General features: G+C 45.9%; 1 protein-coding gene across 5 annotated transcripts in view; it reads left to right on the forward strand.

The window, feature by feature from the left end:
- LOC137416274 (atrial natriuretic peptide receptor 2) overlaps window positions 1–27,494 on the forward strand; it is a 219,980-nt gene that overhangs the window by 15,731 nt on the left and 176,755 nt on the right. For all 5 annotated transcript variants that reach the window (XR_013624921.1, XM_078786474.1, XM_078786476.1 and 2 more), the window contains exon 2: window positions 16,496–16,698. Coding sequence is in view for 4 of the 5 variants with exons in the window: in XM_078786474.1 (XP_078642600.1) it covers window positions 16,496–16,698 (203 nt within the window). In the remaining variant the exon portion in view is untranslated. The remainder of the gene's footprint in view (window positions 1–16,495; window positions 16,699–27,494) is intronic.

Raw genomic sequence — 27,494 nt, forward strand, 5'->3', positions numbered from 1 at the left:
GAAAGGAAATGAGATTTCCTTCCGTTGGATTTGCTTTCCAGGAGACGAAAGCAAGTTGTTTCAGGGCAACAGCCTCACCACAAGATTCCGTGTACCATGGACGGGAGGAAGGGTATGACAACTGAAGACGAGATGGTATAAATCTGTGCATGAGAGAGAGCAATTTACTTTGTAAGAATTCCCAGGATGAGTTGATGTCAGAGGCGGTAGAGATGGGAGACCAGTCCAGATGATTGATGGCTGCTTGAAGACCGTGCCAGTTGGCTTGAGTGAAATGCCAGACTCGTCGACGCTGAGGAGGCTCTCTGAGAATGGTCAGAGAGATGTCCACTTTGACAAGCACATGATCAGATGAGCCGATTGGAGCAGAAGAAGAGCAGCAGACATTTTCAGGGAAGTTTGTCATAACCAAATCCAGAAGAGAAGATGCTCCGTTGACTGAGATCCGGGTCGGGAAATTGACAGATTGTGTCAGTCCCAGTGAGTCGCAGAAGTCCTTTGCTGAAGAGCCATGGCTGGTGAGAGAGGTACCCACACCCAGCCAACTGGCATGGTGACAATTGAAATCACCACATATGAGGAAGAGAGAGTTGGGATGGGTAGATAGAAGTTGGTCCATATTATCAGACAGTGAGATGTAGATGGAGTCATCGCTGTTTGGTGGACGGTACAACACACATATGAACAAAAGGTGGGAGCGAAGGGGAAGCCGTAGCCAAAGGTATTCCTGGGGGTGAGGTGGAGAGAGGGCAGTGGAGGGCGAGTGAGGAAGAGAGTTTTTTATAAAGATAGCAACCCCACCTCCAGGACGAGGCTCAGGTCTATCATACCGGAGGAGGGAGTAACCTGGGAGAGATACCAAGGCATCAGAGACATCATGAAGGAGGAAAGTTTCTGTTAAGCAGATCACATCTGGTTTGTCAGAAGCAACCTGTATGGAGAGGTCAGTCAAGTTTGAGCGAAGGCCCCGGATGTTTGAGGTCCATACCGTTAATGAAGAGGAAGGGGGAGCATCGGGCCCAGAACAGGGGGGGGGGGGGGAGGGGTAGGGTAAGATGTGGAAGAGGAGGAAGAGGTAGGGAGAGCTGTTGAAGGTGTGTCAGAGATTTCAGAGATTTCAGAATAGCTTGGAGAAAGGGAAGAATGGGGCGGACAAAAGGTTTGATGGAGATTGGGTGAGGCACAGTGAGGTGTTATTTGAGGAGGGAGAAGAGCGAGGCAGAAGGTTTGGGGAGATGAAGGTGAAAGTTGGAAGGGGGAAGAAGCAGGGAGGATGCTTTGAGGAGGAGGGGTGAGAGGGGAGTCTAGGAGGGGAGGAGCGAGGGAGAGTCTCGGAGGGGAGGGGTGTGGGGGGAGTTTAGGAGGGAGGGGAGGGAAGGGACAAGGGGGGAGATTTGAAAGGGATGGGTGATGGAGATGATTTGGAGGGGAGGGGTGAGATTGGATTTTTAAAAGTGTACGATTCATGGGAAACGAACATTTTTTGCAAAATGAGTTTGAGACCTTCGAGTCAAAAATACGTTTGAGGACACTGGAGGAGGGGTGGAGTTCTGGATAGTTTAGGGAATGTAGAAAGGAGGAACTGTAAGAGATGGTATTATATATATTTTTTGGAATGAATAGATTTGGTGAGCAAGACGAAAGCATCCTTTTGTAGGAAAAGAAGAAAAGGGTGTTATAATATATGAGAGAAAATAGTTGTTCAGGGGAGAGATTATACATTTCTAGCCGCGTGATCGCGAACGAAGAACTAACGAACAAAAAGAACAACAAATAAACGAATAAGACCTGGGAAGGAAATATTTTTTTTGGGGTTTTTTTGTTTTTTTTGTGAGTACAGATATTAAACAAGGAGGTACGGGGTGAACGACTGGTACGAAACAGAAAACGAAAATAATTTCAGCGCATTCGACGATTCACTGAGAGAAAAAACCACGAGGTCGGAGACGGTACGGTAGTCTAAGCCTACGAGTACTAGGCCGCAGAATACTCGATACCATTAACCGACGATTGTGTATACATGTACGAAAAATTAGCACCGAAAATTTTCCAAAAGATACGCTATAGGTACACACACCGAAAGATAGATACAGTCTCGACAAAAACACGATTTTGATAGATCACTTAGCTTCGAGAGCGTGAGCGCATGGAGCAGCTTCGAAAAGACGTGACCTCGCCGTGATCTCTCTCAATCTCTTTCAAATATTCCCCCTTGCCCCTCCCCTCCAAATCTTCCCCATCACCCCTCCCCTCCAAAACTTCCCCATCACCGCTCCCCTCTAAATCTTCCCCCTTGCCCCTCCCCTCCAAATCTTCCCCATCACCCATCCCTTTCAAATCTCCCCCCTTGCCCCTTCCCTCCTAAACTCCCCCCACACCCCTCCCCTCCGAGACTCTCCCTCGCTCCTCCCCTCCTAGACTCCCCTCTCACCCCTCCTCCTCAAAGTGTCCTCCCCACTTCTTCCCCCTTCCAACTTTCACCTTCATCTCCCTCAACCTTCTGCCTCACTCTTCCCCCTCCTCAAATAACACCTCACTGCGCCTCACCCAATCACCATCAAACCTTTTGTCCACCCCATTCTTCCCTTTCTCCAAGCTATTCTGAAATCTCTGACACACCTTCAACAGCTCTCCCTACCTCTTCCTCCTCTTCCACATCTGACCCTACCGCTCCCCCCCCCCCCCCTGTTCTGTATCCGATGCTCCCCCTTCCTCTTCCTTAACAGTATGGACCTCAAACATCCAGGGCCTTCGCTCAAACTTGACTGATCTCTCCATACAGGATGCTTCTGACAAACCAGACGTGATCTGATTAACAGAAACTTTCCTCCTTCATGATGTCTCTGATTCCTTGGTATCTCTCCCAGGTTACTCCCTCCTCCGGTATGATAGCCTGAGCCTCGTCCTGGAGGTGGGGTTGCTATCTTTATAAAAAAACTCTCTTCCTCACTCGCCCTGCACTGCCCTCTCTCCACCTCACCCCCAGGAATACCTTTGGCTACGGCTTCCCCTTCGCTCCCACCTTTTGTTCATATGTGTGTTGTACCGTCCACCAAACAGTGATGACTCCATCTACATCTAGCTGTCTGATAATATGGACCAACTTCTATCTACCCATCCCAACTCTCTCTTCCTCATATGTGGTGATTTAAACTGTCACCATGCCAGTTGGCTGGGTGTGGGTACCTCTCTCACCAGCCATGGCTCTTCAGCAAAGGACTTCTGTGACTCACTGGGACTGACACAATCTGTCAATTTCCCGACCCGGATCTCAGTCAACGGAGCATCTTCTCTTCTGGACTTGGTTATGACTAACTTCCCTGAAAATGTCTGCTGCTCTTCTGCTCCAATCGGCTCTTCTGATCATGTGCTTGTTAAAGTGGACATCTCTCTGACCATTCTCAGAGAGCCTCCTCAGCATCGACGAGTCTGGCATTTCACTCAGGCCAACTGGCACGGTCTTCAAGCAGCCATCAATCATCTGGACTGGTCTCCCATCTCTAACGCCTCTGACATCAACTCATCCTGGGAATTCTTCCAAAGTAAATTGCTCTCTCTCTCTCATGCACACATTTATCCCATCTCGTCTTCAGTTGTCATACCCTTCCTCCCGTCCATGGTACACGGAATCTTGTGGTGAGGCTATTGCCCAGGAACTTGCTTTCGTCTCCTGGAAAGCAAATCCAACGGAAGGAAATCTCATTTCCTTTCACAAAGCCGAAACAAGTGTGTGTCCACCCTCAGGAGAGCCAGGAAACAATATCTCTCCGTTCACAGGACCGAACTCTCTTATCTGTCTCCCTCTTCCAAATCCTGGTGGCGTCTGGTCAAATCTGTTTCTGGTGTTTGTTCCCCCTCTATCCCCTCCCTCACCTCAAATGGCCACACGGCTGACTCCGCACGTGAAAAAGCTGAATGCCTCAACTCTGTGTTTGCCTCTAAATCTTGTGTCCCAAACCCACCCCTCTCTGTACCCACCGTATCCAGTCGTACCCAGCTGCTCCTGGACTCTGTGTCCTTTCCTCCTGACAAGGTGGAAAAGTTTCTGTCAACCCTCGACTCTGATTCTGCAACTGGACCAGACGGCATCAGCCCACGGGTCCTAAAATCCTGCTCTGCCACTCTCTCTCACCCTCTCTCTGTGCTTTTCACCCTCTCTTTTGCTCAAGGTCACCTGCCTGCATCCTGGAAATCAGCAAACATTACCGCTTTACACAAAAAAGGTGCAAAAACAGATCCTTGCAACTACAGACCAATCAGCCTGCTCCCAATTATCAGCAAAGTCATGGAATCCATCATTGCTTCGGATATCAAATCCTTCCTCTTCTCCAATGCCTTGATCTCCGATCATCCTTGGATTGGATTCAAATTTCTTTTTTTTTTAATATCATTTTAAAAACTAGGGCATTGCCCGTACGTGGGTGCCCGTTCCGTGGCCAAAAAAAAAAAAAAACGCTACCCGTACGCTCTACCCCGCCCGTACGCCCGTAAACAAAAAAAGCAACGCTCTTCGCTTCCGCCCTTCGCTCTGACTGAATTGGGAGAAATAATGCGCATAAGAAATCGAATTACGTACCGTAATGGCGGTCAGCTCGTAACGCGCTCAGCTCCGCTCGTCTCACATCGGCCACGCCTACGCAACAGAGCGTTCTGTGATTGGCTGCCGGAAGATAAGTCGTCACTGTCCGGAAGTTCGCAAATCGCAGTTAGGATGAATCGTTTTAATTTAATCGCAGTTTGAATTCGTTTTAAAACATAGTTTAACGGCAACATAGTTGAAAAGCCTTGCCTTGCTGCAAACAGCTGCTGCAAACAACAACAACATGGAAGGCTGCACTGTCCGGAAGTTGGCATATCGCAGTTACGATTATTTTAGTGTTAATGGCCAATTATTCAATTAGCGCCAACGTATTTTGGCTGTTTGCAATTTAATCGCAAGGAAAAGTAGAAAGAGAAGAGGGAAAAAAAGAAAAGCCTTGCATTAACGCATTAACGCTTGCATTGCATTAACGGTTCGGCACACGTGATAGCTCGCTGCTCTCTGATTGGTTGAAGCGTTTTTTGGACATAGCTCGGTAGGTACTTGTCCGATTAATTACAAACCTTGAAAAGGCACATCCTCGGGTCCCCAGCAATATACCTGGCAAGTTTCAAGTATATCGGACCCGTGGTTGTCGAGAAACAGCGGTCACAGACACACAGACACACAGACAGACACACAGAGATTGCTGGAATTATAGATAGATATATCTGCACATCTGAGCAGTGTCTGTGTTGTCACTTAACGACTCCCTCAAACTTTTGTTTCCGTGGTTGTGAAGTGTTTTTAATAACGTTGTGGTGGTTTTGAATCACGTGGTGGTGAGGAATTTTGAATTATGTGGTGGTGAGGTGTTTTTAAATGACGTGGTGGTGAGGTGTTTTTAAATCACATGGTGGTGAGGTGTTTTTAAATCACATGGTGGTGATGTGTGATTTACGTGGTGCTGAGGTGTTTTTAATTATGTGGTGGTGAGGTGTTGCGAATTATTTGGTGATGAGGTGTTTTGAATTACTTGGTGGTGAGGTGTTTTTAAATGACGTGGTGGTGATTTTTTTAAATTTTGTGGCTGTGAGGTGTTTTTTTAACGTGTTTTATGGCTGTGAGGTGTTTTTAATTTTGTGGTGGTGAGGTGTTTTTATTACATGTTTTATGGCTGTGAGGTGTTTTTATTACGTGTTTTATGGCTGTGAGGTGTTTTTATTACGTGTTTTATGGCTGTGAGGTGTTTTTATTACGTGTTTTATGGCTGTGAATGAATGAATGAATGATCGTTTTAAGGCCATTTTCCCCGCTAGAGTGGGGGTTAGCCTTGCGGGCCCCATGACAATCATGGTTCCCTGTTTGAGGCAATGTTTTTATGACCGCATGCCCTTCCTGACGCCAACCCTTAGTCGCCTCCTACGATGTGCAGGGATACGGTGCACCTATTCTAAACCGGGGTACACACCGGGATCATTCATCCCAGCAAGCTGGTACTCAATTTGCCGACCTCGGAAGGATGACAGGCTGAGTCAACCCCTCTGGCGTTAATTCAGCGATCGACCGGGATTCGAACCCAGAATCCTAGGATCCCAAGCCGGCACCCTAACCGCTAAGCCAACACCAGGCTGTGAGGTGTTTTTATTACGTGTTTGATGGCTGTGAGGTGTTTTCAATTTCGTGGTGGTGAGGTGTTTTTAATTTTGTGGTGGTGAGGTGTTTTTATTTCGTGTTTTATGGCTGTGAGGTGTTTTAAATTACTTGGTGGGTAGGTGTTTTGAATTACTTGGAGGTGAGGTGTTTTGAATTACGTGGTGGTGAGGTGTAATCGTCCCAAACTTCCAGTCTGCACCTACCCCTCCCCTATGTGTGTGCTGAGGGGTTCTTTCTTGAAAAAAAAACATTCAACCTAAATCTTCAACCTAAATTGCCTATAAAAATGTAATATCACAAACACAACAAATACATTTGTGCAAAGTAATTGTTTGTATTATGATTGGTGTAAATCATGACAACACAGCAACTCAGGTACAGTCATTAGCCTCAGCTAAAATAAGCCCGTTCCTCAGTAACGACCGCGAGCCGAGCCAAGCTCGTATATATATATATATATATATATATGCAGTGGCCTGCAAAAGTATTCATCCCCCTCCAAAGTTTTCACATATTGATGCCACCTGAGCTTATTTCATTGTTTTTAAAAATTATTTTATCATTATTTTAAAAAGAAAAACATTTTGAGTCTTCACAAACAACTGCAAAGTGATCAACCTACAAAAATGCAGATAAAATGTGAATAAGTTAGATAAATAGAGAAAATCAGATGATTCGCGAGATCTTGTCGGGGCGGTCACGGTTTTTCGAAGCTGTTCCACGATCTTCACGCACGCTCGAAGTTAAGTAATTGTTCACATTTGTATTTTTGTCGAAACTGTATTTATCTTACGTGTGTGTACCTATAATGTGTCCCTCGGAAGATTCTCGGTGTTAATCTTTCTTAACTGTATAAAATAGTCGAGTATTTCATGCCGCGCGGCCTAGTTGTTGAAGCTTCCTACCTTGAGGCTTGTTTCTCTCCCGGCATCCAAAGTGAAGTTATTTTTCCATTCGTGTGTTTGTCAAATTTCAACTCGTTATTTTATCGTCTATGCGTTATTGTTTGTTTTAGTTAGTTTTGGTTTGAATTTCCTGTAACTCGTAATTAATTAATCGTGTTCTGTTTGCTCCGCGTGTGCGGCCTTGTACCCCCGTTGGTGGTTGTTAACTTAAGTCCCTACTTCGTGTTTTGCTTGGTTCTTAGATTTTTCCCTTCTACCCCGAACATAATACTCTTTGTCTAACGTTTTAAATCCCCACCCCCCCCCCCAAAAACCCCCAAAAACATTTATTTTCCTTTCTCCACGTGTGCTGTTGTCTCATCGTGTACTTCTGTCCACGTGTGCTGTTCGCCCCGCCCCCATTATCTCCTTGCCATCCACCTTTTGCCCTGTTCACGTGACTCGTGGTTGTCCCTCTCGGCCCTCTCTCCATTGGTATTTTGTGAATATAAAATTGTTCACGGTTCTGTTTAAATATTATTTAAATATGTTTAAACTTTCCCCTGCAGTGTTTTATTCAGTGGAATATTACAACATGCTGTTTTTCTTCCTATTTAAAAGGCTTTTTTCAATTTCCTCTCCAACTCATTCCACTTCAAAAAAATTAATTCAATCTCTTATACGTCTCCCTCACTACATGTTCTAAATTCACATTCATTCCATCCCTCCTCCATCGTTCTTAATCGGATTGCTAACTTGAAAATCACAATAAACCCAATTTGTTATCAATGTTTGTCTTTCATTAATCATCCACTTTCTAAACTCCCCTCTTGCCCCTCCCCTCCAAATCCCCCCTTGCCCCTACACTCCTAAACTCCCCCCTTGCCCCTCAAATCCTAAACTCCCCCCTTGCCCCTCCCCTCCTAAACTCCCCCCTCACTCCTCCCCTTCAAAACTCCCCCCAACCCCTCCCATTCAAATCTCCCCCCATACCATTCTTCTCCAATTCTCCATCCTCCCCCCTCCTCCTCAAAGCTGCCTCCTCCCCACTTCGTCTCCCTTCTATCTCATACCTCCACCTCCCCCAACCTTCTACTTTCCTCTGTCCCCCCTCAAACATCCCCTCACTGTGCCTCATCTCATCACCATCAAACCTTTCGTCCTCCTCATCCTTCCCTTTCTTGTAACTCTTCTGTAATCTCTGACACACTTTCAACTACTCTCCCTACCTCCCCCTCTCATCCTTCATCTTACCCTACCTCTCCCCTCCCCTGTCCTGCACCCAATGCTCCCCCTCTCTCTTCATTATCGGTATGGACCTCAAACATCCGGGGCCTTCGCTCAAACCTGACTGATCTCTCCATACAGGTTGCTTTTGACAATCCAGACTTGATCTGCTAACAGAAACTTTCCTCCTTCAAGATGTCTCTGATTCCTTAATATCTCTTCCTGGTTACTCCCTTCTCCGGTACGATAGACCTGAGCCTCGTCCTGATGGTGGGGTGGCTATCCTTATCAACAACTCTCTTCCTCGCTCTCCTTGCACTGCCCTCTCTCCACCTCACTCCAGGAGTACATCTGGCTACGGCTTCCTCTCCGCTCCCACCTTTTGTTCATATGTGTTCTGTACGGTCCTCCAAACAGTGATGACTCCATTTACATTTCACTGTCTGACAACATGGACCAACTTCTATCCACTCATCCCATCTCTCTCTTCCTCATATGTGGCGACTTCAACTGTCATCATGCCAGCTGGCTGGGTGTGGGTTCCTCTCTCACCAGTCATGGCACCTCAGCAAAGGACTTCTTTGACTCACTGGGATTGACACAATCTGTCAATTTCCCGACCCGGATCTCAGCCAATGGAGTATCTTCTCTTCTAGACTTGGTTATGACAAACTTCCCTGCAAATGTCTGCTGCTCTTCTTCTGCTCCAATCGGTTCTTCTGATCATGTGCTTGTTAACGTGGACATCTCTCTGGCCATTCTCAGAGAGCCTCCTCAGCGTCAATGGGTCTGGCATTTCACTCAGGCCGACTGGCACGGTCTTCAAGCAGCCATCAATCATCTGGACTGATCTCCCATCTCCACTGCCTCTGACATCAATTCTTCCTGGGAATTCTTCCAAAGTAAATTGCTCTCTCTCATGCACAGATTTATCCCATCTCGTCTTCAGTTGTCTTACCCTTCCTCCCGTCCATGGTACACTGAATCTTGTGGTGAGGCAGTTGCCCTGAAACAACTTGCCTTTGGCTCTTGGAAGGCTAATCCAAGTGAAGGCAATCTCAGTTCCTTCCACCAAGCTTGGAACAAGTGTGTGTCTACCCTCAGGAGTGCCAGGAAGCACTATCTCTCCACACTCAAGAATGAACTCTCAAACCTGTCACCTTCCTCCAAATGCTGGTGGCGTCTGGTCAAATCGGTTTCTGGTGTTTGTTCCCCCTCCATCCCCTCCCTTACCTCAAATGGCTACACAGTTGACACCGCACGTGACAAAGCCGAATGCCTCAACTCTGTGTTTGCCTCAAAATCTTGTGTCCCAAACCCGTCTCTCTCTGTTCCCACCTTACCCAGTCGAACCCAACTGCTTCTGGACTCTGTGTCCTTCTCTCCTGACAAGGTGAAGTTTTTGTCAAACCTCGATTCTAATTCTACAACTGGACCAGACGGCATCAGCCCACGGGTCCTAAAATCCTGCTCTGCCACTCTATCTCACCCTCTCTCTGTTCTTTTCACCCTCTCTTTTGCTCAAGGTCACCTGCCTGCATCCTGGAAATCAGCAAACATAACCGCTTTACACAAAAAAGGTGCAAAAATTATCCCAATTATCAGCAAAGTCATGGAATCCATCATTGCTTTGGATATCAAATCCTTCCTCTTCTCCAATGCCTTGATCTCCGATCATCAATTTGGATTCAGACCAGGTCATTCTACTCTGGACATGCTGCTTCTGCTGTCTCAACAATGGATGGAGGTCCTCAATGCCAAACAGGAAATCAGAGCTGTCTCCCTTGACCTATCACGTGCCTTCGATACAGTCTGGCACCCAGCTCTGCTCACCAAACTCTCCTCCTATGGTATCCATGGAAATCTCCACGCATGGCTTGCGGACTTCCTCTCTGGTCGTAGTCAACGTGTGGCCCTGAATGGATTTCTCTCATCTCCCCTTCCTGTTCAGGCTGGAGTTCCCCAAGGCAGTGTTCTGGGCCCTGTGCTTTTTCTGGTCTTTATCAATGATCTCTCCGACTCTCTGGAAAATCCTCTCTATCTCTTTGCTGATGTCTCCACTCTCTGCCGCTCCAATCCTCTTCCCTCAGATCGGCGGTCTGCAGCCTCCTCACTCTCTGAAGACCTGGACAAAATCACAGACTGGTCAAACAAGTGGAACATGTCTTTCAATCCTGACAAATCTCACACTCTTACTATGCCTCTCCGAAAAGACCGACTGGACAACCCTCATATCTACTTTCACAACAATCCTCTCCAAGAAGTTCTGTCAAGCTTTTGGGTCTCACTATCTGCCATGATCTTTCTTTGGAAAACCACATTTCCAAACTGGCCTCCAAAGCCAGTCGCCGACTGGGCATCCTCCGTCGTGCGAAGTCCTTCTTTGGCACACCTGAGCTCCTCACCACATACAAGGCTTTCATCCGCAGCTCGATGGAATACTGTTTTCCCCTATGGGCCGGTGCTCCTGCCTCACACCTAGCTCGGCTTCACGCTGTTGAAACCAAAGCTTTCAGAATCATTGGAATCTCCCGCGATGAAGCTATCTCCGAGGGCCTTTCACTCACTCACCGCAGGCAGGTTGGTGGTCTTTCTGTCTTCTTCCGACTCCTCTCCGGCCTTGCTCCCCCAGCTCTGTCTGTGCTTTGTCCCCCAAATATTCCTACAGGTCGCACAAGATCTGCCAGCAACCCTCTGATGGTTAAACTGCCGAAATCTAGGCTCTCTATTCACCTTCACTCTTTCATGCCTCTTTTCTCCCGCCTCTGGAACAAACTCGCACACTCCCTTCAATCCCACTCCTCCCTCCAGGTCTTTAAAACAGCTGTTCACCACCATCTCTTATCTTCCCCCATCAAAAACCTTTATCTTTTCTATCCCTGCGAATTCACCCCAGATCCACTTTGTTTGAAATTCCAACTTCTTTCCTGGAAGTCCTGGAAGTGTCCATATGTTTTACACCTCTCCCACCCGCCCCCTTCCCATGCCCCCCCCCCCAAAGCCCTCTCCCTCCCACAGATCTCTCGATGTCCCTGCTCTCAAATGTTGTGTTTGTGTCCTTCCCCCTCTCTCCCCATCTTGTCTACCGCTCCCCATGTTATATGTTTTAAGTGTCGGTTTGTCTTTCTGTGTGATTCATGTTAGCTCTTTCACGAGCCTCGATCTTGTATACAAAAAAAAAAAAATATCTCAGTTGCATAAGCATTCAAACCCTTTGCCTAATTAACCCTTAATCACTTCAGAAGCAAATTATTTGTTTGAAAGAATACAAAATAAGTATAATAGGATTCACCTGTAATCATAGTCAGGCAGATAGGTGTATCCATCATAAGAATTGTGGGTTTAGACGTACAAGCATGAAATTTGGCACAGTCATAGATAATAATCTAATGAATAATTCCAGATATGGACCCACCGCGAAAACGTCCTATGGTAGCCATGGCGGCCATTTTACAAAATGGCCGTTTTGACCGCGATTATTTTTTACCGGACGACACAAATGCTTCTTTATGTTCTAATGAAATGACTCTAGATACACATATATACCATAATTGTATTCTCCAAATGACCACAATTTGCATTTGTGTTGCCAGCAATGTCAATTAACCCACCAAGCACTGTAACGGTAACTTATATTACTAGATAGTTCCAGTTTGATCTTGTTTATACGTCACAATTTTCTCCACCACACTGGCACAAAGCGGTACATTTCAAACTAGCTTGTTTGCACTTGCATCGTCCCTTGCAACCCTTTTTGCATTTACAACAAATCAGCTCCCTTGATGAAATGCTGGCTTCAGGAAGCATAGACCACAGGGGTTTCCAGTTGTGGGGATCGATCCATCCCCAATCCCCAGGTGAGGGCAGATCCATAACAACCTTGAGCATGTTTCCCCAGCAGTGGCCACCCGTGTACACAGCCCTCTTGATTTGTTGTACCAGGGCTCCTCTGGTAGGGGGAATAGCTTGCATGGCTCGTCCTTTCTTCGTGAAGAGTGCCTGTCGAGCTTCGTCTATGTTGACGAGATTGCTGGTGCGATCGTAGAGAAGAATGGTGAACCGCTCGAGCACTGCCACAACGTCATCAGAGATGTCTGCTGTCCCCGTGGAGAGATGAACTAACGCTGGCGTCAATTCGTCAAATACTTTCCAGGTATCCCAGGCTGTATTCTTGCCCCGTGTATTAAATGACGAGACTGTGTCACACCCTGTGTATGCATGGAACATCGGGAGGGCCTGTGACTTATCTGGTCTGAGGAATGCTGCAATTTCATGTGCTGGAATATACCTGAAGTGCTGGCCTGTCCCAAAGGCCACCCAAAGCTCCTGGATTTTGAGTTTGGTTGTTGCTGCCACAGCCAATACCACTATATCTGTATCCACCGTACGCAGAAGAATTTTCTGAAATCCATCACGGACTGCATCCGCGAGATGTATCATCATTCGTGTATCAGCCTCCTCATGGTCACATGGGGCAAGATGACTGGTGTCGCGTGCGGGAATGCACGTCACATCTGAACCATCCGTGGTGACTATCTGCTTATATGATTCAAGATGTGTGATGTGTTTTGTCAAGAAGGCAAACAGTTCTGTTTTGTTTGCATCAATTCTCAGGAACTGCTGCCAATTTCCTGGAAGAACAGTGGATCCATCAACTCTCCTTCGAATGCCTTTCCCACGTTTGTCCCTGGCTTGAGATTTCAGGCTGTTGTCACGGTACTGGTCCCAGACTATATCCACACGACAGGCTCTTTGCAAGTGACCTTGTATGTGTGGCAAGAATACTTTCAGCGCATAATCATCAAAGGTTTTGGCAGCAACTGGTTTCAGAACGTTCACCAACACTGCCCCGTCAAGGATAGTGACGTCAGTATCTGGTTTTGGAGCATCACCTCTGACCTCTGCGCAACTCTCTAGACACACCAATAGATCTGATTTGGTTCCCAGTCGTAACTTCCCAAGCTGAGATAAAGACGGGGGACATGCTTGGTTTTCATGGCGGAAAAATTCTGCAAGATCACCATCTCGTGTTTGAGACGCAATGTAGAGTCTTGAGAATAAAGAGCAGTCACTCTTTAGCGAAGTTACTTGCAAACTTGTCTTGGATTTCTCTCTTGGAGACGATCGACTAAACAATGGGAGTTTATTCTTCTTTATTGGCTCAGTAAGAGGTACGGTTCGCTCCAGTAGACGGTCTGCTACGAAGGTCTTGTACTGTTGCTTACCTATCTCCTCAGCCTGTTGAACAGTAGAAACAACAGTTGGGTCAGCAATGTCTCTTGTGTCCAGCCGCAGCAAGTCTGTACTCTCTTCTAGGAAGGGGTTTCCCATTTCCTCTATTACTTCAACCAGACGTTTGACATGTTGAGTAAAGATTACCTGTGAACTATATGTTTGCTCATGGTGGCGTGTGTCTTGATTAATCCTTATTTTCCTTCCCTCCATTGATGCTTCAAACTCGGTAGTCATTCTAACCAGTTCCGGCCCAGCCACCATCCATCTTCTAAGAGCATTTGGATTTTGAGTGAGTCCAACAGCACCACCGTCACTCTTCACAGCAGCATTATTTTGCTCATGAGCCTGGTCAATGGCCGCCATTTGTAAAATGGCCGCCACGGCTACCATAGGACGTTTTCGCGGTGGGTCCATATCTGGAATTATTCATTAGACTATTATCTATGACTGTGCCAAATTTCATGCTTGTACGTATAAACCCACAATTGTTACACCTATCTGCCTGACTATCAGTGGTTTCACTTAAAATTAAACTCTCCCACTTATCTAAGGAGATTTAAGTTCCAACTCACTTGGTCAACCAACAAGGCAAACATGAAAACCAAGGAGCTTTCCAAAGTAGTCAGACATAAAGTGGTGGAGAAGCATCGTTCAGGAGAGGGTTATAAGAAGATTTCAAAGTCACTCTTTATCCCTTTGAGTACAGTGAAATATATCATTAAGAAGTGGAAGAGGTATCATACCACCCAGCCTCTACCCAGATCAGATCACCCATCCAAACTCAGCAACCGTGCAAGCAGGAAACTGGTTTGGGATGTCACTCTAAATCCAACAATGACTTTGAAAGATCTGCAAGGCTCTATGTCTGAGATGTGAGTCCGTGTTCATCAATCAACAATATCCTGTTCTCTTCACAAAGCTAGCATCCATGGAGGGGTGGAAAGAAAGAAGCCATTATTGAAAAAGACACATCTAAAAGCTCGTATGGAGTTTGTAAAAAAAAAAAAGCATCTTAATGATACCGCAGGCATGTGCAGAAACATTCTGTGGTCAGATGAGATTTAAAAAAATTGAACTTTTTGGTGTCGATTCAAAGCGTTATGTCTGGCACAAGCCTATTTTGTATACTTAGTCGAGGCTGGTATAAGAGCTAATACATAGACCATATAATAAAGGGAGCGGGAGACAAGAGGAGGAGGAGAGAGGGAAGCACAACAACAGTGGGGAAAAGGGACATCAGGAGATCTGTGGAAGGGAGAGGGATGTAGCGGGGTACACGTGACAAACAAGATGGGCACTACAGAGGATTTCAGGAAAGAAAACAGGGAATTTGAAGGAGATGGGTTTGGAGTGGATTAACGAGAATAGAAAAGATCAAGGTTTTGGATGGGGGAAGATATGAAATGGTGGTGAACATCTGTTTTAAAGACCTGGAGGGAGGAGAGGGATTGAAGAGAGTGTGGGAGTTTGTTCCAGAGGTGGGAGAAAAGAGGAATGAAGGAGTGAAGGAGAGCAGAGAGTTTTCATTTTGGCAGTTTTCCCAGAAGAGGGTTGCTGGTAGATGTTGTGCGTTCTGCAGGGATATTAGGGAGACAGAGCAGAGACAGAGCATGGGGTGCAAGGTCTAACACTGCAAGGCAAGGAGGAATTGGTAGAAGACAAGCCAAACACTGTACATTACCCAGTTAACATCATCCCTACTGCCAAGCATGGTGGTGGCAGCATCATGCTATGGGGCTGCTTTTCATAAACAGGGACTGGAAAGCTTATCAGGATAGATAGGATAATGGACGGTGCATATTACAGGAGAATCCTTAATGAAAATCTGCATAAGTCAGCCATAAATGTGAAACTGGGTAGGAGATTCACATTTCAGCAGGACAATGATGCGAAGCACAAAGTCAAAGTCGCACTGGAGTGGCTGAATTAGAGGAAAATAAATGTTCTTGAGTGGCCCAGTCAAAGTGCTGACGTGAACCCAATTGAACATTTATGGTGAGACTTGAAGATTGCAGTCCATCGATGATCCCCATCAAACTTGGTAGAACTAGAGCAATTTTCACGTGAAGAATGGGCAAAGATTTCACCATCTCACTGTGCAAAGCTGGTAGAGACCTACCCAAAAAGACTCATATCAATCATTGCTGCAAAAGATGCTTTCACCCAGCACTGACCTAAACGGCTCAATACTTTTGCAAGCAGTGAATTTTGATTGTACATGTTTTTGTTGGTATTCTGACATGTGACCTCCTTCAACTAAAACAGTGTTAATTTTGATCTCTTCAGTTATGAATAAAAAAGTTCATTTGGAAAAAATGTTTTTACATAATTCATAATTCATCTAAATGTGGCATTATTGGTAGAGGGTGAATACTTTTGCAGGCCACTGTATCTGTCCTAGTTTGACGCTTGCACAACCACTACAAACTAGACTTTCCTCCTCTCCTGTGTGCAGTGTGCGAAATTGATTTCCCACATTAAAAAGGTGCAAAAGATTGTTAATGTTACTACAGATTAAGATAGTGGGGAAAGGTTGTTTACGCGATTATCAGCACAAGGGTTGATACGTGAATTTGGGATCCAGTGTCGGCGTAAAAAATTAAATACAGATTATTTTTCACTTGAAAGTTCAGAATATGTTTGTAAAAGATTATACAAAAACAAAGTTGGTGTTGTAAAAATGTTGCGTAGTAAAAAAAAGTTTTTTTCAGACATGTAATGTAAGGCTACACGCTTACCGAACATCTCTGGCGTAATGTTTACCAGTGGATGTAGATTAGAATGATTGCTTGGAGTTCTTTTCCTAGTTTACTATTTAAAGCTCTTACACGAGCCTCGATCTTGTATACCCCCCCCCCAAAAAAAAAAAAAAAAAAAAGGTCAAGAGGTAAGTCATAAAATTTGAGCTATTGTAAATGTGATATACAGTACTGTTATATTATTTGCGATTAAAACCCCTTCTTCATTCCCCCAGTGGTGTATTTCTGCTGTCAACTGAGCGTCATGCGCTCCCTCCTAGTTCATGCCCTTCACTTGGGCATACATATTGCTGACTACACCTTTCTGTTCATTGACATCTTTGGGGAGAGCCTGCAGCGGGATGGGGAGGAGGCAGACACCAGGAGTCCTTGGCGATTTGGAGACAAGGATGACGAGGTGGCCAAAAAAGCCTTTCAGGTGATAACACTTACTTTGACGCCTCTTTCTGACTTCATCAATACATTCCTATGCTATTTGTTTCTATAATCCTGAACCATACATGTTTCCATACTTGCACTTGTTAAGTATACCATCGACTATGTTTGGAACTCATAAGGCTTGCAAATTCTTTTCTACAACCGTTTGCGCTTTTACATAAATCACATTCAGGACAAAAATAGTAGACATCAGTTCCCTTTGTGTGAATTACAAGGACATTAGTAGACCATGCACAAATACACATGACTTCCAGACATCACGAGCCAGATGGGAATGCTAAACAAACAACTTTTGATAACATCAGTTACTTTATTTTACCGTTGGCTTGTTTAATGCTCAAAATGAAGAGATAATATATTTTTTCAATTTTTTTTGTACACAAGATCGAGGCTTGTGCAAGAGCTAACATTAATGCCAAAAAAAAACAAACGGACGCATAAGACATATAATAAAGGGAGCGGGAGATAAGATGGGGAGAGAGGGGGAACCACACAAGTATAACATTTGAGAGCAGGGACCGAGAGACATGGAGACATCGAGAGATCTGTGGGAGGGAGAGGGCTTTGGGGGGAAGGCATGGGAAAGGGGGGGGGGGGGGGGGTGGGAGAGGTATAAAACATATGGACACTGCCAGGACTTCCAGGAAAGAAGTTGGAATTTCAAACAAGGTGGATCTGGGGTGAATTAGCGGGGGTAGAAAAGATCAAGGTTTTGGATGGGGGAAGATAAGAGATGGTGGTGAACAGCTGTTTTAAAGACCTGGTGGGAGGAGTGGGATTGAAGGGAGTGAGGGAGTTTGTTCCAGAGGTGGGAGAAAAGAGGAATGAAAGAGTGAAGGTGAGCAGAGAGCCGAGATTTTGGCCGTTTAACCATCAGAGGGTTGCTGGCAGATCTTGTGCGACCTGTAGGAATATTTGGTGGACAGAGCCCAGAGAGAGCTGGGGGTGCAAGGCCGGAGAGGAGTCGGTAGAAGACAGAAAGAAGACGATGATTTAATTTGTTCACCTGTGTCATGATTGTGAGGATCTCATAAAAAAGGTGAATGTGTTGGCTGTGTTTGTGCGTTTCTCACCTTGTAACCATGTTTACTTGTAACCCTAAAACCCTAAACCCTAAAACCCTAAAACATGTTTACTTGTCTGTCTCCCCCCCCCCCCCCCCCCCTCCCCCAAATTATTATTTTTTTTTTAGAATGTTAAATGATAATAATAAACATAGGGGCAATACCCCTGGTGCTCACCTGGTAGAATAAACAGTATACTACACCGACTAAATGTATTTTAAACCAATTTCAATGGTTGCTAGAAGACAGCGCGGCATGTGGAATCATACAAACATAATCAAAAGACTTTAAACAAACAAAGAAGAAAATACCTATTTTGGGGGGAAACCCCAAAAATTGGGGGGGCTTTGGGGGCTCCGGTAGACCCCTAAAGGGGCAGATTTTTTTTTTATGCCATGAACAAACTTTGATACATCACGGGTGGTGATGGTTTGTGGTGAAGTTTCATCTAAATTGTGTGTGTAATTTCTGAGAATAAAGCAAATACCTATTTTGGAGGGCAACCCCCCCCCCCCCCGTCGACCCCATAAAGAGGCACTTTTTTTGTTTAATGCCGTGAACAAACTTTGGTACATCACGGGTGGTGATGGTTTGTGGTGAAGTTTCATCTAAATTGTATGTGTAGTTTCTGAGAATAAAGCAAATACCTATTTTGGGGGGCAACCCCCCCCCCTCCGTAGACCCTTAAAGAGGCAGATTTTTTTTAAATGCCGTGAACAAACTTTGGTAGATCACAGGTGGTGACGGTTGTTGTCAAATTTCATCAAATTTCATTGAAATCGTGTGTGTAGTTTCAGAAAAGAAAGCAAATACCTATTTTGGGGGGGAAATCCCCCCGTAAACCCCTAAAGGGGCAGATTTTTTAAATGCCGTGAACAAACTTTGGTACATCACAGGTGGTGATGGTTGTGGTCAAATTCCATCGAAATCGTGTGTGTAGTTTCTGAGGAAAAAGCAAATTCCTATTTTGGGGGGTCAAATCTGGATCGACTTTGACCCCGGTAAACCCCCTTATACCCCGATATTTTTTAAATGCCGTGGACAAACTTTAGTCACAACACAACAAATATAATTTTGTGCCAAGTTTGTTCACAATCCCTTCAGCGGTTTCGGAGAAGAAGTTGCAAGTGTTTACGGACTGACGGACGGACTGACAGACGGACAACGCGCTTTGTCTGTTGACTGACAACTGACTGACGTGACGACAACTGAAACTGACTGACAACTGTCTGTTGACTGACGGACGGACAACAACGCTCTGACTGACAGACAGACGGATAAGCTCCCCGGAACTTTGTTCCAGGTGAGCTAATAATATATATTTTTGTCATATTATGTATCACATGTTTATAAAACACTTTGATTGTGTCTGTGCTTGCCCCACTGTTCTCATCCCCACTCCTACACCCATCATACCCTGCCCCAAATTAATTTAAAGTTGATAAACAGTTGAATTTCAATAATACGGTGTAGGTGTAGCGCAGGCTGGATTTTCCGAATGGCATCCTCCTGTGTCCAAGTGGCTTGTGTATCCTCGTGAAAGTCTATGTGAGGGATGTGTCGGACATGAAAGAAAGAGAGGGAACATTATTTTTCACTTTTAGATGAGGGATCGGTTCTTGGTGTTCTTGAATGTAATGGGGTTGTGAGCCCAATATTGAACCTCTTGGAAGGGAAACCATCCAAACGGGGAGAAACATGGCATCCTGTAAGGAAGCTTTCCAGCCCGGAAACGAGAGGAAGAGAAATGCTACATTGGGGCCACTTATCAATACTCTATCAAAGGCCTTGGGAATAGGTAATGCAACAACACGACTCTCTCCGAATGACTCCTGGGTAGAAGACGAGACGTTGGTGACTTAAGTGAGTCGATTACCAGTTTGTCTTATCTGATGGAGTCAACATTTATTGACCGGTAATGACAAAGTTCCCGTTCTACCTCTCCTGTTCCTCGTCTGTCCCTCTTGGCTCCTCTGACCATTTTCTTGTCGGAGCCCGTATCTCTCTGGCTATTGTTAGAAAGTGACGTCGATGCAGCAGAATCTGTTCACACAGGCCAACTGTCAGGGCCTGCAAAGCCCCCACACAAAACGATTGGACTACCATTCCGATACAGTACCTGATATTGATTCGGCCTGGGAATACTTCCCTGGTATTTTCAGCCTGGGAATTTCAACATGCGGCTATTCTATCCATCTTCTCGGCCTTGGTATCCTGAATTGTGTGTCGAGGCAGTTTCAGTTCAGCAGCTGTTTTTAGCTCTGTAAGGCTCACAATAAGTGCGGCCATCCTTATGCAAGCCAGAAAATAGTATATTTTTAATCTCAAGGCAGAACTCTCCAACTTCCTCAAAGTCCTCTTGGCACATTGTTAAGTCCCTCTCCCTCCCACTACCATGCCCTCACTCATCTCAAACAGCGTCACCTCAGACTCCATTAAGGATGAAGCAGAATGTCTCAACTTGGTGTTTGCCTCTAAATCTCGTGTGTCCAACAAGTCCAGCTCTGCCCTGCTGATCTTACCGCTTTATACCCGCTATTTACTGGAATTTGTGTTCTTCTTACCAAAGATGAGAGAGAAACCTCGGTCCAGCCTCGACTCTTCATCATCAAAATGTCCATATTCTCAAATCCTGCTTTGCTGCTCTTGCTTCTTCTTTGTCTGATCTCTTTAACCTGTCCTTCTTTGGCTGCCTCCCAGCTTCCTGGAAGTATGCCAATATTACTCCCTTTCACAAGAAGGGTGCAAAAACAGATACTTTCTATGATAAGCCAGTAAGCTCGTTTCCAATTCCAAGCAACGCCGTGGATTCTATCGATGCTACCGAAGTCAAGTCATTCCTCTCTTCAAACATTCTGAACTCTTGACCATCTGTTTGGATTCTTTCCCATTCACTCAACCATGGAAATGCTGCTGCGTCTTTCTCGTTAATGTCATCGGAGGCCCTAAATGTCAAACAAGTGATCTGGATCTTCTGCCTTGACATATCTCATGCATTTAAAAGTCTGGGTTGCTCCACTTGTCAAGCTCGCTGCCTGTGGTATACCAGGCCACCTTCATACCAGTGAAGTATATACCACTACCAGGTATACCAGGCCACCTTCATACCTGGCTTTCTGGCATTCTCCACTCACACAGTCAATGCTTTGCTATCAATAAAGACCTCTTCTCTCCTCTCCCAGGGGAGGTTGGAGTGCCCCAAAGCAATGTCTTGTTCCCATTTAGCCCTATTCTACAAAAACGATCTCTCAGACACTCTGGTGCCGGTTTAGCGGTTAGGGTGCAGGCTTGGGATACCTTGGATCCTGGGTTCGAATCCCGGTCGATCGCTGAATTAACACCAGCGGGGTTGACTCAGCCTGTCATCCTTCCGAGGTCGGAAAATTGAGTACCAGCTTGCTGGGATGAATGATCACGGTGTGTACCCCGGTTTAGAATAGGTACACCGTATCCCTGCGCATCATAAGAGGCGACCAAGGGTTGGCGTCAGGAAGGGCATCCGGCCATAAAAACATTGCCTCAAACAGGGAACCATGATTGTCATGGGGCCCGCAAGGCTAACCCCCACTATAGCGGGGAAAATGGCCTTGAAACGATCATTCATTCATTCATTCAGGCACTCTGCAAAACCCTCTCTTCCTTGTTATAGATTACCTCACATTGTGTTGTACAGTACTCCCATCTCACTGACAGGCAGACAGCAGCTGCATTTCTCTCTGCTGGTGTGCAAGTGATTAGATGTTGGCATGAAAAATGTAAAAATGTTTTTCAATCCTGGAAATTTTTATTGTCTTACCCTGTCACTCCAGTGCAAAGTAGTCTAGTAGGAAGACTAGGTCCCCCTGCACCCCCCGGAGATATACTTCTAATCAGTGTTTCTAGATTGGAAAAAATGTGTAGAAAATGACTAGCTATGGCCCCAAGCTGAAAAAATGTCCCACATACCATTTTTATGCAAATTACTGCTGCCATTATCAAAAAAACGATTTTTGACATATCTCAGCCAATATTGCAGATAATTGAAAAATGAAGGTGTCTAGACCCATGTTTTGAAGGGCATAGATCATGATAGAACTATTCATAACATGATTACATGTGTCTATGGTATACTAGTATGCTAATTAGTGCTTTATTTACAAAATAATCACAGTTTTACGAAATAATAGACTCATATTAAGGTCCGTCTACACAGACGTTAACACAAAGTTTTATTTTTCTAAATACCCTGTGAAATTCACCGAATGCCCTGTGAAACCTGGGATTCTTCTCCAGCTTTTTCAAGGGCCCGACTTTTCCTTCCCTTTGAAGGCACTGGTGCAGTCTTCTCCGCTGAACACATAGTACCCCAGGAGAGTGGCACAGTAGTCCTCTCCCAGGGATTCTGCCAGCTCAGAGACGTTGACAAGTTGGCGATGCTTCCCTGACCCTGTATCCAGGTACACCGTCAGCTTGATGTTGTGGGCATGGTGGAGCAGGATCAGGAGGATGTCTGTGTCCGGTGTTCTGACTACAGCGTTCTTGTATCCGATGGTAGCAGCATGATGGAGGTACAGAACCACCCTGGTATCAGTCTCTTCCTGGTTGCTGTAGATCGTGGGGAGTTCACGTACCTCGACCTGAAACACAAAAAGGCACCGCATTTCAATCACCAGTCACTGCCAGTTTCAGTATATCTCCGGGGGGTGCAGGGGGACCTAGTCTTTTTTTGATAATGGCAGCAGTAATTTGCATAAAAATGGTATGTGGGACATTTTTTCAGCTTGGGGCCATAGCTAGTCATTTTCTACACATTTTTTCCAATCTAGAAACACTGATTAGAAGTATATCTCCGGGGGGTGCAGGGGGACCTAGTCTTTTTTTGATAATGGCAGCAGTAATTTGCATAAAAATGGTATGTGGGACATTTTTGCAGCTTGGGGCCATAGCTAGTCATTTTCTACACATTTTTTCCAATCTAGAAACACTGATTAGAAGTATATCTCCGGGGGTGCAGGGGGACCTAGTCTTCCTACTAGACTAAAGGATTGTCAAACATACCCACCTATCTATTTCCATGCTAGTTACTGGAAGAGGTTCAACCTCTTGAAATTCTAGGCCATGTGATCAGCCATTACCCTTCCTGGGCTTACCGTAAGGCAAAGCTGGTTTCCAAAGCCAGTAACAGACTGTGCATCCTCCATAATTCCATGGCATTCCTTGACAAATCAGAATTATTCACAGCTTAAAGGACCTTTGCCCATAGCTCAGCAAGTACTGTGCCTCTCTTTTATGATCTGGTTCCCCAGAATCAGATTTGACTCTAAATCTAAAGTTTCAACATGATTGGCATTTCCTCAAATGAGGCCGGAGCACGAAGCGCGTTGCTCTCAATTAGCAGACAGGCCTCTGTTTTTAAAGCTTCCTCTGCTCTCTCAGCCCTCAAACCTACCCGACAACTCGAGGAGGCACCCCTGGTTGACCTCCCAAAAAACCAGGCTTAGGCCGGAAAAAATATATTGCTGGTCTCTGGTCAGACCAAAGTTCCAGAATTGATGCAGCGATGCGGTTTTTTTTTTTTTTCTTTTTTTTTGAAAAGCATGGATTGCACATATAGAGGTGTTTTTTGTGTCCTCATGCCTTGCGGTCCTCGTCATCTGCTGTGGCGCCGTCCAGAGAGAAATTAAAGACAGCCAATGGGACTTGTCGGCCTTTTTTTTGTAAATAATGAACACAAGCTTAAGTTATTTTAAAATGTATTTATTCTGAAAATTATTAAGTTCTTCAAGCATATTATAGACTGCCATTTCGATCTCGAGATCGCCTCGCCGTACCGTTAAACATTCCAATGCGTCGATCGCGTCAACACTGCGCATGCGCAAGTGGTCTAACAGGCCGATGGTCTCCCACGATCTCTTCTCCCTGTCCACCAGATTATCACAGACACTTACTACTTCATGACAAACGAGATAGGATCCAGGCCTAACTAACGAGACCACCCACAGCTCTCTAGGCCTTCTGGTTGCTTCACACGAACCCGACAAAGAACGTCTTCGTTTCAATAAATGACAATATCCAGCCGATAGAGGCCTTGCATCGCGTGGGCGTCGTCCATGGCAACCGGTTCCGGCCGCCATCTTGGGTGGCATAAACATAGCGGGAAAGCTGTCGTTTCGTCAGACGGACCTGTCAGTTTACGCCCGTAGCTTGCCCGTTGAGGCGTTTCGCGGTATTGCGAGAAACCGAGGCTGTGTCATCTGCCTGTGGACCCGTGTGGACCCACAAGTACGCCACACGCACTCCACGGTCCACACACACTACACACGTACGCCACAAGTATGCCACACACACTCCACACATATGCCACAAGTACGCCACACACACTCCACAAGTACGCCACACGTACGCCACACACACTCCACACGTACGCCACACGTACGTCACACACACTCCACACATACGCCACAAGTACGCCAGACACACTCCACACGTACGCCACACGTATGCCACAAGTACGCCACACACACTCCACACGGACGCCACAAGTACGCCACACATACGCCACACACACTCCACAAGTACGCCACATGTACGCCACACACACTCCACAAGTACGCCACACACACTCCACAAGTACGCCACACGTACACCACAAGTACGCCATACGTATGCCACACACACTCCACACGTACGCCACACGTACGCCACACACACTCCACACGGACGCCACAAGTACGCCACACACACTCCACACGGACGCCACAAGTACGCCACACGTATGCCACACACACTCCACAAGTACGCCACACACACTCCACAAGTACGCCACACGTACGCCACACGTACACCACAAGTACGCCATACGTATGCCACACACACGCCACACGTACGCCACACGTACGCCACACACACTCCACACGGACGCCACAAGTACGCCACACATATGCCACACACTCTCCACAAGTACGCCACAAGTACGCCACACGTACGCCACACACACCTCCACACGTACGCCACACACACTCCACATGTACGTAACCAAATGCCTAATCCTGCTTTTCACTTCGCGAGCGAAGGTAACAACCTCATGAGCCATATTCTCACCTGAGAGCTGCAGTCAAGGCAGCTATGAAACCGTTTTAGCGTTGTGTCGTCCGGATGAAATCGGGCTGTACATCCGACAGCACAACAACTCTTTACCATCGTGTAGGGGGAAATTTATATGTGAGACGAGTTTCAAATTGCCGCCATGACGTATGGTGCAGAAGCAATGTTTTGCCACCCAAGCGGTCACGTGACTAAGACGATGACGTCACATGCAACGTCCCTATTGGATTCATGACGTAACGGCACACAAAACTACTCATATCTTTGGAACGGCTGGTTGGATTTGGACAAACTAAACGCAGTTTTGTAGGGGAGAACCGTGCACGAACGTCGATACCAAATTTGAAAAAAAACATTGTTGACGCGCAAGGTCAAAATCGATGCGCGCGCTGACCAGAGACCGTAAATATATTTTTCTCGCCTTACTGCACTCAGATTTTCTGCTCCTCTTTTCTCCCATTTGTGGGACTGGCTTCCTGAGGCTGTTCAATGTCTCTTACTTGCATATACCCAAGAACACACAAGGAACTTGAATGCAGGAGGAGGCCATTTGGCCCCTCAAGTTCCTTATTTGTCTAAGTATCCCTCTATTTTGTCCCTCAACCCTGCTGTTGGTGTTTTTTCCCCACTGTTTGTTCTGTTCTTTTTGTTCTGTTACATCCTGATAATGTATGACAACAAATGTATTGTTATAATTATTTAAAATGAATATATTTTTAATGTTGTTGTTGTTGTTGTTGTTGTTGTTGTTGTTGTTGGGGTTTGACGTTGGTGGCAGGGGTAGTTAACACAGTTGTAGGGTGAGCAATAAAGCAAACTCAAAAAACACTTTCACCTTTTGACAGGACCGTCTCACAGAAAACACAATTACAACACAGGTATACAATCAGCCGTCCACATCTCCACTTCCTACCAGCCCTGTCAATATAAAATACAGGGGAATGGATGAACAACGGCAATCGTTGCCAGTAGACAATGCACTCAAGGGTTTGGATAATGTATGTTCCTGCAATTTGGGGGATCAATGAGTGGATTCTTGGGATTTGCCAAATGGCTGGAGTGGATGGGGTGGGTAGAGTGGATGGGAAAAAGTCAATCGATCTCCTTTCTGATGCGAGGAAATCTATACTAAATGCAGACTCTCAGTTATGGGTTTTCCTTTCCATTTAAAACCTTTCAAAAATTGGATACTAGTCTGATTATATATACTAGGACGTGCCCGCACGTACGTGCTTGCCCGTACGTGCTTGCCCGTACGTGCGTGCAAAAAAACATGCGTGCAAACAACAACAACAAAAAACAACTTTGAAACCACGTGGCAGTAACGACCACAGAACCCCCCCCCCCCTCTATTTACATGAAATGGTTTGGTCCATTCGCAAAGCCAAAGCGAACGGCTTGCGAGTACGGTAGAACCCCCCCCCCCCCCACTCTATTTACATGAAATGGTTTGGTCCATTCGCAAAGCCAAAGCGAACGGCGAACGGCTAAATCGCCATAGCTCGGTAACTACTTCTCCGATTAATATGAAACCTTGAAAAGGCACATCCTCAGGTCCCCAGCAATATACCTGGCAAGTTTCAAGTATATCGGACCCGTGGTTGTCGAGAAACAGCGGTCACAGACAAACAAACAAACACACAGACACACACACACACAGAGATTACTGGAATTATAGATAGACTAGGGCATGCCCGTACTATATATATATCTAAAATTATATCCCCCCCCTCTATTTACATGAAATGGTTTGGTCCATTCGCCTAGGACGTGCCCGTACGTGGGTGCCCGTTCCTTGCCAAAAAAAAAAAAAAAAATGTCTTCGCCCATGCATGCATGGGCGTGCCCATGGGCCCATGGGCGTGCCCGTAAGTGCGTGATGTGACCGTACAATGAATGTATCGTCCCGACGCCGCAGCTCGGATGGCGCTGCAGTTAATCGGGCCTGTATCGGCAGAGTTATTATAAACGTGTACTACAATCGATCGTACCTTACAGCGTCTGCTCGCCACGTTCAGCATCAGTACGTCGTCACTATGACTATCCGTAAGTCCGGAAGTGACGTCCTCATTTGACTGTCCGGAAGGTCGCATATCGCAGTTACGATGAATCGCAAATTAGTTTTAATTAGTTTTAAAACATAGTTTAACGCCAACATAGTTTGCCAACGTGAAATAAATGAATACGCTCTCAAATGTGCCGTCCGAGGCAGAGTCTGTTCGGCACGTTCGGCACACGTGATAGCTCGCTGCTCTCTGATTGGTTGAATCGTTTTTTGGACATAGCTCGGTAACTACTTCTCCGATTAATATGAAACCTTGAAAAGGCACATCCTCAGGTCCCCAGCAATATACCTGGCAAGTTTAAAGTATATCGGACCCGTGGTTGTCGAGAAACAGCGGTCACAGACACACAGACATACACACAGACAAACACACACAGAGAGATTACTGGAATTATAGATAGAAGATAGATACGAGCAGAAGTACCCGCATTGCCGGGCGTTGGAGGGGAGGGGAAGGGGACGGGAGGGGAACGGGGGGGGGAGGGGAGGAGAGGGTGGGGAGGAGCGAAGAGGGGGGGGAGGGGAGAAGAGGGGGGGAGGGGAGAAGAGGGGGGAAGGGGAGAG

The sequence above is a fragment of the Myxine glutinosa genome, chromosome 11 (assembly GCF_964187855.1).
Source record: "Myxine glutinosa chromosome 11, kmMyxGlut1.1, whole genome shotgun sequence".
Taxonomy (NCBI): domain Eukaryota; kingdom Metazoa; phylum Chordata; class Myxini; order Myxiniformes; family Myxinidae; genus Myxine; species Myxine glutinosa.